Below are 16813 nucleotides of genomic sequence, written 5' to 3'. Positions count from 1 at the left end.
ATTATATAATTACACTGGGCCAGGTCGGGTAAGGAATATATTTGGGCCTAACCCAATCCAGTATTCTTGAATTGTCACCTGATCCAAGAGCGAATTTTTGTTCGGGTCCAACCCGTTTAGGTTGCGCAGCCTCCATTGTCATAGGGCAAAAGAGCAGCAAATCAGAGTGCCCAGAGATAGAGACGGCGCGAAGATAGAGAAAGAGATACAGAATGGCGGAAGAAGCCATATTAGGTCATCTGGAGAAGAATGTCGAAATCTCCGATTCAGGCGACTTCGCTTCCCAAAGCGGAATCGACCACAACGAGATTGTCAACGTCATCAAGAGCCTCCACGGTTTCAGACTCGTCGATGCTCAGGTTCCCCCTTCCGTTTGTTTCCGAGAAAATCATCCACAATAAGATTTTTCAGTTTTGTTTCAGTTCTTCGTCAATACATGACTTCAGTGCGGTTTTCATGAATGTTTTGTAGGATATCAAGAGGGAAAAGTGGGTGCTCACCGATGAAGGCAAGTTATATGCTGCGGCTGGCTCACCGGAAGTGCAATTGTTCTTGGCCGTACCACCTGAGGGCATATCACGAGAAGAACTGCAGGTTCATTTTTATTAATTTTGTCAAATTAGCAAATTAAGATCTAATTTTAGCATCTAATTTTGAAAATTCTTGTATGATGAAAAATTTGAAACTGGGGTAATTGTTGGTTTGTAACGATATGTTTATTGAATGATGCAGAGAAAGGTTGACCCCTCGGTGTACAAAATAGGTTGCTCACAGGCCATAAAGAATAAATGGTTGGAGATAGGAAAACAACAAGTGTCCAGAAAGGTAATGCAGTTTGGCATCTATGGATTAATTTGGTTTCGACTATCTGCTATTATCAACTTGATAGCTTTTTAGATGGGTTATCCTCAGTTCATACTTAGATTCAATTTCTGTAGGTTCAACAAGTGGAGGACACAGCCAAAGATCTGCTTACACGGATCCAAAATGAGGAGGTGAGTAATATTTCTAATGGATTCATTATCAGTATCATATTAGTTCAGTCATGGACAATTGATGTTTTTTTTTTTTTCTAGAGACCTGATATTCAATAGCAAATTTCAATTTCATGTCCCTTGAGGAAATTAAATTGCATTGATTTCAATTGTAGCATTCTTTGGCTATTTTGAGTACAATTGGGAATGCTACTTGTGTTCTATAAAATATTCAAACATGGTTGAGGGAAAATGCAAGTATGTTCTGTAGCTATTGGTATACTCGAGAACCATCGCTCTCCATTTTATGGTTTATACTTTAGCTTCCCACATTGACATCATATGGTAGCATATATAGTAGGTTCATTTGATGCATGAGATAGGTGATGGCTCTTAATCATTCACCTTCTTTTCAAATCTGATTACGTTCTTTTGGTATTAAATTTAATTATGTGGATTCTTATTTTACTTTTTCGTTTATTTCACTATTGAAAACTTTGTTGTGATTGCAGGCACTTAGCCAAGCTGACATTGACGCTCTCAAACGAAGAAAGCTTATTGCTCTGCAGTAATTATCATATTGTTGTATCTTTGTTGTTGTAGTTGTTATTGTTTTTGATGGAACGGACCATTATGCTCTCTAGGGTTTTAAATATTATGCTAGAGACATTTCCATGTGATCAATTACCCTAGAACACTGGTGCACATTCTATTTTTATTTTTTACAATTTATTTTCTTGTCTTTCTAGGACATGGAAAGGTTACTCAGTGAGAAAAGGTCCTAATTATGCTCCCAAGAGAAAGAAAGTTGCTACTGATTTGACTCGAGAAAATCTGCAAAGGTATGATGTATATTTGATAATGCTTTCTTGGGAGGAATGCAATTTCTCAATGAAGAGTAATGACTGGATAGGGTTTTTTTTGATAAGTATGACTTGATAGGGATTTTGAGGTCATTGAATCTAAATATCTACATTCTCTCTTTTTCCTTGGACAATATTATATCATAATTTTTTCTTTATTATATTTTGAAATGTTCAACAGCAATCAAGATAAACTTTTAGTCAACTAGCTCATTTGTGCAAAGGAGTAAACCTTAGTTATTTTGTATGTCTTTCAAAGTTTTAGAAAATCTGAAGTCAGTTGTTTTTCCTTACTTGAGATCTAAATTGTGAATGTCTTGTTAAGGAGGTTCCCATCTAAAATAATACTATCCACTTTTATTTTAGTAAATAATCACGTGTTCGCTCCTATTCTGCATGTTCATGAATGACCTTCTGTTTCTGGCTAGCATCATGACCATCCTTCCATCTTATCCATTTTCAACATACCATGGAAGCACCTAGTCTAACTGGGTACTTATTCATTGGGTTAATCACACCGAAGGATTTGCTTTCTGTCATCAGGTCCAAATAGATTGTCATTAACAGTATATGTAGTTGATCTTGCTAATATTTAATTTGGTCATTTTAAGGGGTGATTGGAAGGAGCTAGAGTTCAAAGAGTATAATTTCAATGCCAAAGGTCAATCTGCTGAAGGTGGCCATCTTCATCCATTGCTCAAGGTAAGCATATTATTTAATTTTTATTTTTTGGCTGTCATTATTAGCTCCAGTTGATTTTTGATGAACCTTAGACTATTCAAGATAACAGTTAAGTAGCTACAATGTCAATAGCACACTAAAAATATTACATAGATAGATGGATAGATAGATTTTTTTTTTTCTACAACTTAATGCAAGTTACCTATAATCGGAATAACTAAGAATTTCATTGCGCTCTATCTCCATACCCACCCTCTCCAGAGGAATTTATCATTCACGCATTTTACACAAGAGCTTGCCTACACACACATACATATATGTAATGCTAAGATGTCTTGGATATATGAAACAGCAATAAAAAGGGGAATGCCACAGTGTTCTGATGGAAGAGAAATATTGTGGGGGTTCTTCTATATGATCTGCACTATTTGCAGTTTATTAACTATGTATGGTTTAGAAAGTAGAGAAAAATTGTCAAAACCGCTTGTATAACCTGATCTCTCCCCCTCTTTCTCTTTGTATGTTCATCTTTATATATGTTACATATACATACTAGAACCACTCCTTTACCCAACAAGTTTAAACATCTCCAATTGAAGTTATTCTCATGAATCCAACCTTGTTGCAAACTTTTTCAGCAGAATTTGTATTTTAAAGTATTTCAACTTGCAGTTGACACCTCTAATTCTTAGGATCAATTCATTTATTCTTTTATTTCCCCTAAAAGGGAATTGAGGAGTAACTTTAGTAGAATTGATATAATAAAATTCAGTGAAGGCCCTTTTCATTTTCATCGGATTTGTCTCGCATGATAATTGAATATATAAAAATATGTCTACATATCTTTGAGGGATCCTGTTTTGACTGTTCATATAAGTCAACCCAAATGCAATCTAGTTGTACATATGAAAGAGCATGTACTTATCTTTTGCCTGAAACTGGTAGAATGACTTCCTTCAAGTTGAGGTGGTCTATTCCTGATTAAGTTATGGCAGTTGTTCATATAATTACACTTCTAACATCTCTCTATTCCAGGTACGGCGACAACTGCAGATGATTTTTCTCCAAATGGGGTTAGTACTGATTTTTGTTCTGTGATGGTTGACTATATTTATTTGTTTTATCAATGTATTTCTATATTTAAGCTTAAACAATTTTCTGTATTGTTGTGTTCTGATGCAGTTTTGAGGAGATGCCAACAAACAATTTTGTTGAAAGCAGGTAGCTGAAAAATGCCAACTTCATTTTTACACATGTGATTGGTGCTTCCAGTAGCAGATAGGAAACCTTTGCAAGCTTGTAGCTTTTCTTTTTATTCCTAATGAAGTTATGGGCTAATGCCTTTGATGGGAAATCAATGCCATTTTAAAACATGGTCCATTTTCCTTTCCCTCTTTCGCTATTTCTTCTTTCTCCTCTCTCTCTCTCTCTCAGAGTTGAATGCAAATAGTTTATCACAAATGTTGTACAATGCACTGTTGTGTTGAAACACATGTTTCAAAAAAAGAAATATTTTTTCCATCCAGATGTTGAAAAGGCTTCATTACTCTTAGAAAAAGCCCCATGTCATCAAGAACCTATAAAATATTCCTATTGCTAGTTTTCTCATAGGCCAGAAGAAAAAAAAATGAGGAAATCATGTTTAAGTGGTTTATTTTATGTGAACACTTTATTTCATGGTGTGCAAAACACTGAGGTGCATCTGAACACCTTACAAGAACCTAGAGTTTGACTAGAAATGGATTACTGGATGGAATTCTTTTAGAATGTCAACTATGCATTTCCAGGGCTTTGAATGTTAACCCACTATTTTAGTGGTGACCGATATTTTTTTGCTCTTAGATTTTAATCCCTTTATGATGCTCCACCTTCCAGCTTCTGGAATTTTGATGCACTGTTCCAGCCACAACAACACCCTGCTCGTGATTCACATGATACCTTCTTCCTGCAAGGTCTGTTCAACTTGATCTCCTAATCAGTGACTGCTATGTTTGGTATTTTTTCTGACAGTCTTTTGGCCTTTTCATTTACAGCTCCTTCCACTACAAAGATGCTGCCTGAAGATTATGTTGAGCGGGTGAAGCATGTTCATGAGCATGGTGGTTATGGATCCAGAGGGTATGTAATTTTTTTTTTCTCTTTTCGATTTTGATATTTGAGCTTTCTATGCATTATAAGAAGATTTTTTGTCCTGTAGATATGGATATGATTGGAAAAGGGAGGAAGCAAACAAGAACCTACTGCGAACTCACACCACTGCTGTTTCCTCAAGGATGCTTTACTTGCTAGCACAGGTGTAATTGTGTTTGATTTTTAATTTCCAAACTGCCCAAAATGGGGTTCATGCAGCATATACCTTCCAAAACAGATATATGATACAAAAAATAAGTTTAGCTTAGTTCACTTGTCATGTTTGATGTCCTATTTTAGTTTTTTTAATACTTTGATCATGTATTACAGCTTGATCTCTTATAATTAGCAAATCAAATGTGGTCAATCATAGGATCTTGGTTCTGTTGAAGTTATTGGAAATTTGGATACCATTAAGGCTTGTATACAATTATGCTCCACATGTTAGTGAAGCATTCAAGTTTCAATTGGATATGTTTTGTGACATTCCACTTCTCCCAGGGAGAAGTTCCTGAGATTCATAAGAGGTGATGTCTATGAACTGGTTAGATGCATTTTAAAGCTGTAAGGGGGGCCATAAAGATTGTGAGCCCAAAGCAGATAATATACACCCAGTGTCAGCAGGTCATAATACATGCTATTAGAGCCAATCCTCAACTAGAAAAGTGTGTGGAGTCAAATGCCTCATGAGTTGTGGGCCGATGAGGATGTCAGGCCTATATGGAAGGGTAAGTTCTGATGTCCCTCATCACCTAGAGATGAGAAGTTCCTGGGATTTACAAGGACTGACACCTTTGAACTGGTTGGAGGAGTTTTAAAGCCCGTGAGAGCGGCCATGAAAGTTGTGGTCGCAAAGTGGACAATATCCACTCAGTTTTGACAGGTCATAACATGTTTAGATAAGCATCTATAATTCTTTTTTCAACATGTAACTTTTTCTATTCTTGAGTTTTGTGTTAGCCATTATTGCAAAGAATATTGGTTGTGTTGTCAATCTACCAGTTTCTCTTTGTTTCTTCTCATTTTTTTGCTTGGAGTTTTGGGTAATTGTTCCTCCTGTTGATATTAATCAATGGACTCTTATGTGCAGAAACCTTTTGCCCCTAAAAAGTACTACTCCATTGATCGTGTTTTCAGAAATGAAGCTGTTGATCGAACACATCTTGCAGAGTTTCATCAGATAGAAGGTATTTATCCATGTACCAAAGAAATCTGTTAGGTGTAAGTGTCTCACTGGTGTGCACCATTGATGTAACTTAATTCATGTCAGGTTAGTTTGCCATCAATGTATGAATTGAACCAAGGGTATAGAGCATCTGAACAAGAATAGACCTATCATGAGGCTTGAAACCAAGAAACGTAACCCAGTGACCTGCTAGCCCAACCCATGTTTTTGAGTTGTGTCAAGCCCCAAATTACTTTTATATGAACAAGGGGCCCAAGCCCTAGTTCTTATCGAATTTGAATACATGCCAGTTTCACTTTGTTGATATAAAAACCGATTTTACAATAGTAGACAAAAAAAAATGGCCCATGTTTTAGTAAGGTGTTAGAGATTTTGTTTTGGTCTGACCTCAATGGCAGAATAGTGTTACCTAATCAATAAACCGATTGACAAGTAATAATTGGTTATTGTGTTTTTATGAATCATTCATCTATCTGAATTCCTGTTTCAGGCCTTGTATGTGATAGGGGGCTAACTCTTGGCGATCTGATTGGAGTCTTACAGGACTTCTTTTCACGTCTAGGTAGTACATTAACTTTTTGTTGAGAATTTGGTTGGTTTATGTATTTTTTTTCTCCAGCTTTTAACAAATTTGTTGCAAGGGTTTTCTTCTTCAAAGTTCCAGGATAAAGAAGTTTGGCAATTTTTTTAATTATAAAGTCTTGCTCTTTCATAAATGCCAATATTTAGTATTATGGAAGATTGATGAGTACTGTGTAATGTTTAAGAATTTATGCAACTCTCAGTAGAAGTAAAAAACTTTATTTTATTCTTGCTTTCAGGAATGTCCCAGCTACGTTTCAAGCCTGCTTACAATCCATACACTGAACCCAGCATGGAAATCTTCAGGTAGTAGACCATGATTTACCTAATTGAGCTGTTGCATCTCTTCTATCCAGCAACTTGCTATATAAGCCTTTATTTGGTCAGTTATCATGAAGGCTTGAAGAAATGGGTAGAGATAGGAAATTCTGGCATGTTCAGACCTGAAATGTTGCTTCCTATGGGACTCCCAGAAGATGTCCGGGTTATTGCATGGGGCCTTTCCCTTGAGAGGTAAGCGAAGGATTTTACTGTTGTTGCATATGGTGTGTTTGGCCTTGAATTATATGTTGCTAACCTGTTAGAAAAAATTATTAGTCACTATTTTAATCAGTATCAATATCATCTTCATTGCCATGATTCCACAAAATAAAGAACGTTAATGAAGCTTCAATATGGATGTTTTCTTGTTGGACAATATCGTGAAAACTTGATTTTTTTTGTTTTTACTTTTGAAACAGACCAACCATGATATTGTATGGTGTAGACAACATTCGGGATCTCTTCGGGCACAAGGTAACACTTCATTTGCTTCCTAAACAATACAAGCTTATATGACTAATATTAATCTGATCGTATATTTTTGTTTTTTCAGGTGGATCTTGGACTCATCAAGAGAAACCCAATATGTCGCCTTGGAATTGAGTAGATTACAGAGCATACCTATCATATATTATCAAAAAAAAATTCTTAGATTGGACACTCTATTGAGTTCATTCATGTCCCCAGTAACACCACTGATTTTGGGGGAATATATGCCTTAGGCAACTTACGGGATTAGATTGGCTGTTAGGATGTGCCCCCATAGGGTTGTTTGATAACTGGGTCTTGTATCTTTTTGCTAGGAGGTGATAACTTCATCTGGTCTTAATTAATTTTATTTTACTGTGGCTGTTCCCCAAATGCCCACTATGGTAGAGGACTACTAACTTAAGCATGATTTTCTGTTTATATATACATATTTGTTTTATATTACAGATCTGATCACACTGCTTTTGGAGGCCCTTTGGGACGTGACTTGGGGAAGGGTTTGAAGTGTTTTCTTGTAGAAATGAGGTTTTTTGGCAACATTAAATATTAAAATGAGGTTTCAAAAGTTTTTTTCTGTCTTTTTTTATAATTAAACACTAAAAATGTGTGTGGTAATAATTTAAAAAAATGTTTAATTGTTTTAACATTTGAATGATAAAAATTTTCAAGTGTTAAGAAAATTAGAAACGTTTTTTAAAATCATTATGAAATGGGTTTTAAAAGTGGGATTGGTTATTTTCACGAAGAATGTTTTGATTCAATTTTTGGTTAAATAAATTTTTAGGCTTAAATAAAAAATTACATTTCAAATAAATTTTTGTTTTATAAAATATTAGAAAGCAGTATAGCAAAGACCGCTGGAGAACTTTGTCAGTTCACATCATAGTTGAGAATCTGGTCAAGAAGAGGGGACAAAGAGAAAATATGAAAAAGAAAGTTGAACTGTTTTATGAACTTATGCTAGTGTGGTTCTCGGACAATTTGGGAGAAAATGTGAGGAGAAGAAAAGAAAAAAAAAAGTGGAAGGAAAGAAAGAAGGAAAGAAAAAAAGGTGGGAAAGTAAAAAATAAATTTAAAATTGATAAACTATTTTTATATGTTTCATTAAATTTATTTCATTCATTATATAAAGATTAAATAATTTTAAAATATATAAATTTTTAATTAATTTTAATTATATTAAATTTTTTTACAAAAATTATAATAAAATCAAATATAAAAATATTATTTTTTTTAAATTTTTTCTTTCTTTCTTTGACATTTTTCGAGCACCAAACATAACCTTAAATTTGATCACACTTATATTTTCACATTTTAAGGATTCTTAAATTTAATTTTTTATTACATAGAGGCTCAGGCAGGTCAAATCATTTATTTACATAATCTTTAATTATATAATAAAAAATTAATACTTACCCCGGTAATTCATTATTTTCCAATATATATAAAATATAAAATAAAGATACTAAATATGATGGTAAATAAGTGATATTATAGGGATATTTTGGGAAGAAAAATATCAACGAGCCCATCGACCGGAGCAGGGTTCAGCTGTATGAAGTGTAGAATTGGCCTCGTCCCGGTTCAAACTTCGACTCGCCTCCCTCTGCATTCGAAGGAATTCCTTAACCGGAGACAACCACCGCCGACAACGAAGATCCGGTGACTCTCTCACTCTCTGATTCATATTCATCCAAATCTCTATTCACGATTTTCGATTTTTTTACTAGTTTTTCTGTTAATTAATATCCGTAACTCGGGATGATCTGGGGTGTGCTACTTGAGACTCGGATTTGTTATCAATGTTGAAGATTAACTTCTAATAAAAGATTTTGAAGTTTCTTTGTGCTCTGATTTTTTTTTCCTTTAATGTAATTGTGCATTTGGAAATGCTCAGGGATGTGATTTTTTATAGGACATGCAGCTTAAAATTTCTTAGCGAGGGATTTTCTTTTGTTTTCGTGATAGTTATGTACTGTTTGGTTGGTGAGAAAATTTTGGAAAAGGAAGAGAAAATAAAATTTTGAGTTTTGTTTTCAAGGATTCGGGTACAAACTTCCTTAGCTAAGAAATTTTATCTACTAATCTCAATGGTTAGTAGTTAGGTATTTATTGAAGTGGGGGATTTTGTTTTCTCGGCTTCCAAGCAGCAAAAAATCAATGTTTTAAATCAGATACCTTCACATTTAGATTCTTCTCATTGGTCAAGAGGATTAGCATTCATTTTCACACACTTCAGCATAAGGTTTTCCTTAGGTTTCCCCATTATGTTCAAATGATTTACATTTGTATTGTTTTTGGATTCTCTTTATTTGTCTGGATGATATCGTTTTCTTCATTTTTGGAGTTTCCATGAATCAAGGATGACCCCTGTTGTTTTATGTAAGATATTGGCCTTGGTCTAGGAAGAAACTATCATTTTGAAAATTATGTTTGGGAAAGAAAATGTAGTTGCCTTTTCTTTGGCTTTAGAAGGTCCCTTTGAAGGTGAACTTGAGTATTGTGTATTTGTGGTCTGATAAAACTCAAGGAGAAGCTATTTTAAAAGAGGTGACTTGGTGGACTAGCTGAATTATGATGTCATATGTCAACATTTTCTGACCTTCATGTAAGATTCCTCACAATATCACCATTGCCATTACCCAGTGCAAGTACTATTCTGGGGTTCTGGATGCAGTTGAATGGACCTGATGCCTTAATCATTTTTGCTTGTAACATCCACATGCGGGGGTGGATCTGGTGTATTCGCACTTGATAGGATTACCGTAGTCAACTATTAATTGCTATTGATTTGTATGAGCACGTCATGCCAATGAATTGATTCTTGATCCTTGGAAATCCATTAAGTAGTTCATCTTAGAAACTCTAGAATTTCATTTGCTTGTGATAACCAAAATTTTAGTGGTGAACTGCAAGATTTAGTGGATAATCTTTTGCTTTCTCATGTTGTTAGGAGGAAATAGTTCTTGAAATACCAGAAAATTCTTAATAGGGAATTTAGCTTGTTCAATTGTGTATTTCATAAGTCGTCTTAACTGATTTGGATAATATTGTGGGGGTTTTGCCATGTGAGATATGGCATACATGGTTGGTGGCACTTTATCTATTTATCTCGCATTACAGTTAATCCATGTGGATGTTTTATGCTTATTTTGTTCCTTGCTCCTAGCTCTTAGTTGCCTCAGTGGCAAGAAACAGGAGTGGGAGAAGGGGCAATTATCAAAAAAGCTTGCACATATAGTTGAGGCTAGATTTACAACAAATTAGATTATCACCCAATGACATATTCATTTGGGTTAAAACAAAGTTTGTAATAAATTTTTTATCATTTCATACATTAACTGTTTTGGTCCCAAAACTAACCTGCTGGAGGATTGGTGTTATCCCCATGCTTCAACAGAGTAGTCACATATGGTTTTCTGTAGATTGGCTTCACCAAAACTCATTTATTGACATGTAAATTATGTGGGAGCTTCTTTTCAGGTTGCTTTATCCCATTCAGACACAATGAATCTTGCAACACTATTTTGCAAAAGAATGAATATCAAGGAGCTGGTTACAAACCTGCCTGTTTACAGAAGTGCTAGTGGTACAGTTTTCATATCGCTTCTTCAGGAATGGTACTTATGAACTTCATGAGAGCATTAGTTTGCAGTGTCTAATAATGCTTTTATACTACTGAATTTAGATGTCTCTGGAGAAGGATTGGGTTTAATTTTCATGCGATGGGCCTCCAAAAAGACAGCAGGATCCACAAAGAATGGAAGGGACTCCAAACCCAAGAATCTTGGGGTGAAGAAATTTGGTGGAGAGGTAAGAGTTAGCGCTAAATGAAAGCCATGACCAGACCAACCTTAGTTCTTCACTAACCGTAAAATTCTCTGTTCCTTGTGCAGAGAGTGATACCTGGGAACATTATTGTTCGTCAACGTGGCACCCGTTTCCATCCAGGAAACTACGTTGGAATTGGAAAGGATCACACCCTATATGCTCTGAAAGAAGGTTGTGTTAAGTTTGAGAAACACAAGCTCAGTGGACGGAAGTGGGTACATGTTGAGCCCAAAGACGGGCATGTACTTCACCCTGTCTATGCAGATGCTGCTGCTCCTAGGCTCAAGACAACTGTTTAAGTTTCTTTTCCTTGCATTTAATGTTTTGGATATAAGATGTAACACTTGGGGGTACGTTTATTTATATATGTCAAGTTTCTTTTATGAAAATTTTGTAGGTAATTATTGGAAATTCATCCAGTGGACTCCATAGACTAAATAACAAATAGCCCTCATTTTTCTTCTGATTCTGCCTTTTACAGATCAAATGTGCCACTTGTTCTGCTTCTCTTTTATATGATTACATTTTGCAGCTTGTTATAAGCTGAAAATACTCTCAGTTGTTGCACCAGCGTATTGTGTTTCTTTTGTTTGTTCATAAGAGATGCTCAGGTGCTCATTGCATATAAAATGAGCTATTGATTGCTGCAATTGTTAAGTTTGGGGAGAGTGACAACCTCCCACTGCCGCTTTGTGAGGTTTCTGAAGGATTTCTGTTGGGTTTTGAGGGAGTAATAGCCTCTCACTGTTTCTCTTGTGGCTTTTGAAGAATCTTCATTGAAAGGCAACTGCCCTGAAATTCACAGAGGACCACCATTGAAGTGGCCTTTTGACAGCAGTGAGGCTAGAAATGTTTCTCCAGCGCCTCAGTGGGGGTTACTGAGATATGAGAATCTCCATTTTTGGTGGGGCAGGAGAGAGAAGTTAGTAACTTAGTAGGGACTGCTAAGAGATTTAAGATATTTACTTTTACTTTTTTAAATATGCAAATTCCCAATCATTTCTTCTTCAACCCTCTTTCTTTCAAATATGCGTATATTCTCGATCATTTCTTCCTCAAATTTCATTCATCCACCCACATCAACAAATTTGATACAGGTATAGCAAAGAGAGAGAGAGTGAGGGAGAGAGAGAGAGGATTATTATATTACCTTATATTAACGAGGTATATACATTTTACAAAATGGGTATGTGCAAGCCATGAGGAACTAAAATATTCCTCAAGATTTATTCTGAAGAAAAGCTTTGAGCATCCTCATTTTTTGAAGAACTAACTTGGTTTTCGCTTGTTTGACACTCAGAAAAAGCAACCTCTCTGCCACAAAAATCTACTAATGTCCGGTTTTCCAAAGAGTCATTAGTTGTTTGGGAATCAGAGAGAGTGCTACTCATGAGACCGGATTCAAATCTACTACGCCTTTCCACTGCAGCTTCAACCCTTCGAGCAAACTCTTCATCAGAGATTGCCAACATGTAGCGCAGTTTAAAATTTACCCGGTTCTCCACAAGAGCCTTGTGCCTTGGAATTATTCGGTCATCTAGAGAATAGCTGAAAAACCTGCAAATGGTTTCATTGAAGCCAGGGTCAGAAACTTGAAAGGAACAAGGCTCATCTAAAGGGCAAAGGGAGGTCTCTACAAGAGAGATTAAATTGGATAAAAGACTAGTCACAATATTTTTCATTTTCTTATTGGCAAAGATTACCAATAGCTTCTTTAATAGATAACAATTGCCACAACAAAAAAGGACTAATATTCTTTCAAGCCAAAACTAGGATAGTTTCTGCACATTGAAGGTTTAAAAGTTTATCAACTCATTTCTGAGATGTTGAGACGTTGCTCTCATTTGATTCAAATAAGCCTTCCTTATGATGGCTAGACAACTAATCTAATTTCAAGCAATATAGTAAAGGAAACTAGGTTGTCAAATTTTACCTTGGAAACTCAATGAGATCCTTCAAAGGGCGAACCATAGTTCTACGCAGATAACGGTACTTGGGACGGAGGACATCTATATTGTACCGCAGTAGCATGGGAAAATCAGCTATCATCTCACCCAGTATTTGAAGGGGTATTCCAAGTGAGAGAAAGTACTTCACGTTAACCTCCAGCTTATGCACAATACTGCATCCCAAGAGCTCAGGTCCCAGAGCTATTACCTTTGCAATATCTTTCCGGCTGACTCCAGCTTTAGTAATCAAGAAAATGACCTGTGTGACATTCAGAAGGCAGATTATTGAATGTTCATTAGGTATTTAGGTCTTTTGCTAAGGGTTAATGTTGCAGGGGATGGAAAAGTTATCATTTTATGCCAAGGTACCAGAACATTTTTTTAATGTGGACAGAAATCATCAATAGAAATGTATTTCCAGTCAAATGTTGTTAAATAAATTCCCTTTGAGATAGAATTCTTTAAACATAGCGGGCATCAATCCTAGCTCAATAAATTATAATTATGGTACTGACTCATAATTTAGTTCCACAGGTGAAATGCAGTTACAGAAAGACAGCATGAACAACAAATACCAGATGAGGAGCAAAAAGAAATGAATGACAAATGAGAATATTATAGCTTGTTCTCAATGCATTCAACCCAAATAATCAGGAATAGCTGAATAGTTACTTTTGTACTTGGTTCTTCTCAAGTGATAAAGTGAGTGAGGAAGAAAATAAACAACCTACATGTTCGTTTGAGTTAAATTAAAGAATTTCCATCACAGATTTAGCAGTTAGTTATATGAATCTTCCATTTTCCTACCATCTTATTTAAAGATTAAACTAAAAAAAGACAAATAAATTCCAAATTGGAGTTAAACATATTAACATATACAAAATTCAAAAGTTGGATTATCTAATCCGACGAGTTGTTGAAGAAATAACATTATATGCTAGGAAAAATCAAAACAAATGGAGGAGAAATGAAAAGCACAAACCACTGGGCGAATTTTCTTGTAGAGGCTGTATGTTAGTAATGGAGGAAACTTAACAAGCATGTTACCAATGGCATCATCTCGAATGCCTATGTCCTGAAAAAACCGTACCTTCAAAGAGGAAAACAAATCTGTCTTAATAAATTAACTGCAGAACTTAACTAGGTCGCACAAGTTGACTAGACATTCAAAATAAAACTCACTCATACATATATTGCATACCTTTGGTACAATGGTTTTCTCTAAATCAACACAAAAAACCATTGGTTTGATGATAAGCATTCTCCTCATACCCTCTCGGCAAACCCCAAGGTAGTACAGATACTTAACAAAAGGCTTCCATCTTTCCTCAATGCTACAACCCATCAGTTGCGGCTTAAATGCTAGTAATCTCCCTACATCTTCATTGTTGAGGCCAAACTCCTTTAGATAACTAACCTAACATGAACAAGAGAAGCATGCGATTTTAAGTCATACAAAATGGTAAGTGATTACACCACATCCCACTGATGCCATTTTAGATCATGTAGACAGGTTGCACAAAGAAAACTAGCTTCAATCAAGAAAACCTACCACTGCATTCTCTGTTGCTACAACAAGTGAAGTAATGCATTATAATGGATGAATAGAGTAAACAATGAGGACATAAATTCTTGGAAGTAACTTCCATTAATGATGATGCAAGAAGTCGAGTTCCTTTACTTTGAAATTAAAACATTTGTTTTCACCGAACAAACTCGAATTGCTATACACATTAGACTAAAGTTGTTTCTTAGATCTGATTAGTCAAATACCTTTTCGTTCATCTCTTCCAGAGTAAAGTAGCCAAGTGCCTTGGGATAATCAAAGACCATTGTGCCAAAATCCTTCTCATTCATACCCATATCCAAGTAGAACCCCACACGAGTTTTCACTTCCTCGATGCTGTAAGACAACAATTGAGGGCATCGGCTCATCACATTACCCATCCAATCCCTCCGTACCCCATTGTTCTCTAGATACCTGACAATGTCATCCAATTCCTCTATGCTGCGCTCCAAAATATCCCCTCCTGCTTTCATGATCACAAACCCAAGAAATTCCCCCCTCACATGAATTGTCTTCAACCACTCAACAAGTCCTCTTATAGTCTCAAGATTTCCCATTGACATGCATATTAGCTTTCCAATTCGTGGATATGAGAGTGAATTGTGTTTCAACCACCTACATGATTCAACCATTGCGATTGAGATAATATGGTCTAACATTTTACTCCTCTTTTCTAGAAATTATAGAGAGAAATTTGTGGTTCCAAAATTATTCACCATAGGAATAAAATTCAGAAACGCAAAGAGAATATATCAGCAATACTTCCAGAGAGAGAAAACATACATTCAAGGAAAGAAAGCCCTCAAGCAATGAATTTGGGAGAAATAAAAAGAATGCAGGTGAAGAAATTTAAAAACAAAAATAAAAAGTTAAAAACAATATATTCCCATTCTACAATTCTTTGGCATCATTCAAGCATTTTGGAAATAGTCCAATAATCATTTGGAAGATCTTGAGTATTCAGAATTCAGTTTACGTTCATTCAAAGAAAAGTTCCTGATAAATTTGAGAAATTTGTTACAAGCACAGCAACACAGATTTTTTTTTTTGATAAGTAAGAAATTGTATTAAAAAAAAAAAAAAAAGAGCGCAAGAGTATACAGGTTGTATACAAGTGAAACAAGCAAAAAGTAGTAAAGAGGGTAAAAAAAATACTCCCTCTCTCACCCAATGCCCAACCAGTCTAAGAAATCAATCAAATGCGATATACCCACCACCTATATACACCCTAACCCACATAGAGATAAGCACAGCAACACAGAATATATTACACAAACTAGCAAACAACTCCAAATCACCGACACCAACTTCAGTCAAAAGAACAGAAATATCACCAACGGTTTTAGTCCTTGTACCTGATGAGTGGCACCACATTGGAGTCATGTATGACAGTCTTGGCACGCGTATTAAACGTTGAATGGGAGAATTCAGGCAACTGCTTCATGGAAGCCGCTTCAATCATGACATAGTCAATAAAATCAGGCAACCTAGACACCAAATTATTGGAGTAAGTGATCCCAAACTTGCCCTTCCGCATTGCTTCCTTGAAAATCTCCACCGTTACATTCCGGCGAATCTCCAGAGCCCGCATTATCATCTCGTCATCGTCTTCATCGCTTTCTCCGTTGAAGAGTTTGGCCAGAGGAGGCTTCGAAGTCTCCGATTGCGACGGCTGAATGTAGATGGAGCCCGGAAATTGAGGCGTTCTTTTTGTCACTAGAGACATTTCTAGAATCCTCAGCTTCTCTTCTTCTGGTATAGCCTCCTGGCGCTGTTGATTTGGATTTGATGAACGGTGGAGGACGAGAGCGGTGGATTTGGCGTTGTGTTTTCGGAAAGTCTCTTCAGTGGTTGTGGTGTGTGGTGGTTGAACGGGTTCTTGGTTGCGGTGGGGAACGGCGGAGGAGGAAGAGGAGGAGGCGGAGATTCGAGAGGAGGTTGCGGAACAGAGGTGGAGAGCGGTGGTGAAATTAGGGTTCCGGCGAAGAGGGAGGTGATGGGAGACATAGTTAGGGAGGTGTGGGGAGTGATGGTAGTGTGGAAAGGACAGCATCTTTAGCTCAGAAATGGATTAGACTGCCGCGACAGGTGCCTAACTCATGAGTTACTTCCCTAAAAACGGCGTCGTATCATATCAAAATGACGTCATTTCTGCAAAAAGTGAAAAATTCTAAAACGACATTGCTCTGGGCTGCCACAGCCGACGAGACGGAAGAAAACAACGTCGTCATTTCAAATTT

General features: G+C 36.2%; 3 protein-coding genes across 4 annotated transcripts; 2 read left to right on the top strand and 1 right to left on the bottom strand.

Moving 5' to 3' along the window:
* The first annotated feature begins 77 nt into the window (after positions 1-77).
* Positions 78-7670, top strand: LOC100853559 (phenylalanine--tRNA ligase alpha subunit, cytoplasmic). Its single transcript, XM_003631607.4, has 18 exons — positions 78-359; positions 472-594; positions 733-825; positions 939-995; positions 1487-1542; positions 1724-1816; positions 2449-2539; positions 3554-3591; positions 3701-3739; positions 4394-4470; positions 4552-4636; positions 4716-4812; positions 5739-5835; positions 6325-6396; positions 6656-6722; positions 6804-6929; positions 7157-7211; positions 7291-7670. The coding sequence occupies exons 1-18, from the start codon at positions 213-215 to the stop codon at positions 7342-7344; spliced, it is 1467 nt and encodes a 488-aa protein (XP_003631655.1). The 5' UTR covers positions 78-212; the 3' UTR covers positions 7345-7670.
* A 1040-nt stretch (positions 7671-8710) lies between these two features.
* Positions 8711-11520, top strand: LOC100853593 (uncharacterized). The gene is made up of 4 exons (XM_003631608.4): positions 8711-8888; positions 10710-10815; positions 10915-11039; positions 11123-11520. Exons 2-4 carry the CDS (start codon positions 10734-10736, stop codon positions 11354-11356), a joined length of 441 nt encoding a protein of 146 aa, XP_003631656.1. The 5' UTR covers positions 8711-8888; positions 10710-10733; the 3' UTR covers positions 11357-11520.
* A 637-nt stretch (positions 11521-12157) lies between these two features.
* On the bottom strand, positions 12158-16780 carry LOC100852464 (transcription termination factor MTERF2, chloroplastic). 2 transcript variants are annotated; one of them, XM_003631562.4, is made up of 6 exons: positions 15929-16780; positions 14780-15188; positions 14208-14423; positions 13989-14096; positions 12991-13265; positions 12158-12614 (listed from the first exon to the last, which is right to left on the bottom strand). In XM_003631562.4, the coding sequence occupies exons 1-6, from the start codon at positions 16624-16626 to the stop codon at positions 12284-12286; spliced, it is 2037 nt and encodes a 678-aa protein (XP_003631610.1). In that variant the 5' UTR covers positions 16627-16780; the 3' UTR covers positions 12158-12283. The 2 variants fall into 2 exon arrangements, with proteins under 2 accessions (XP_003631610.1, XP_019074604.1); XM_019219059.2 differs by lacking the exons at positions 13989-14096; positions 14208-14423 and having other exon boundaries at positions 15929-16779.
* Between the last annotated feature and the right edge of the window lie 33 nt (positions 16781-16813).

This window comes from Vitis vinifera, chromosome 3 (assembly GCF_030704535.1).
Source record: "Vitis vinifera cultivar Pinot Noir 40024 chromosome 3, ASM3070453v1".
NCBI lineage: Eukaryota > Viridiplantae > Streptophyta > Magnoliopsida > Vitales > Vitaceae > Vitis > Vitis vinifera.
This window is presented reverse-complemented; position numbering and strand designations above follow the sequence as displayed.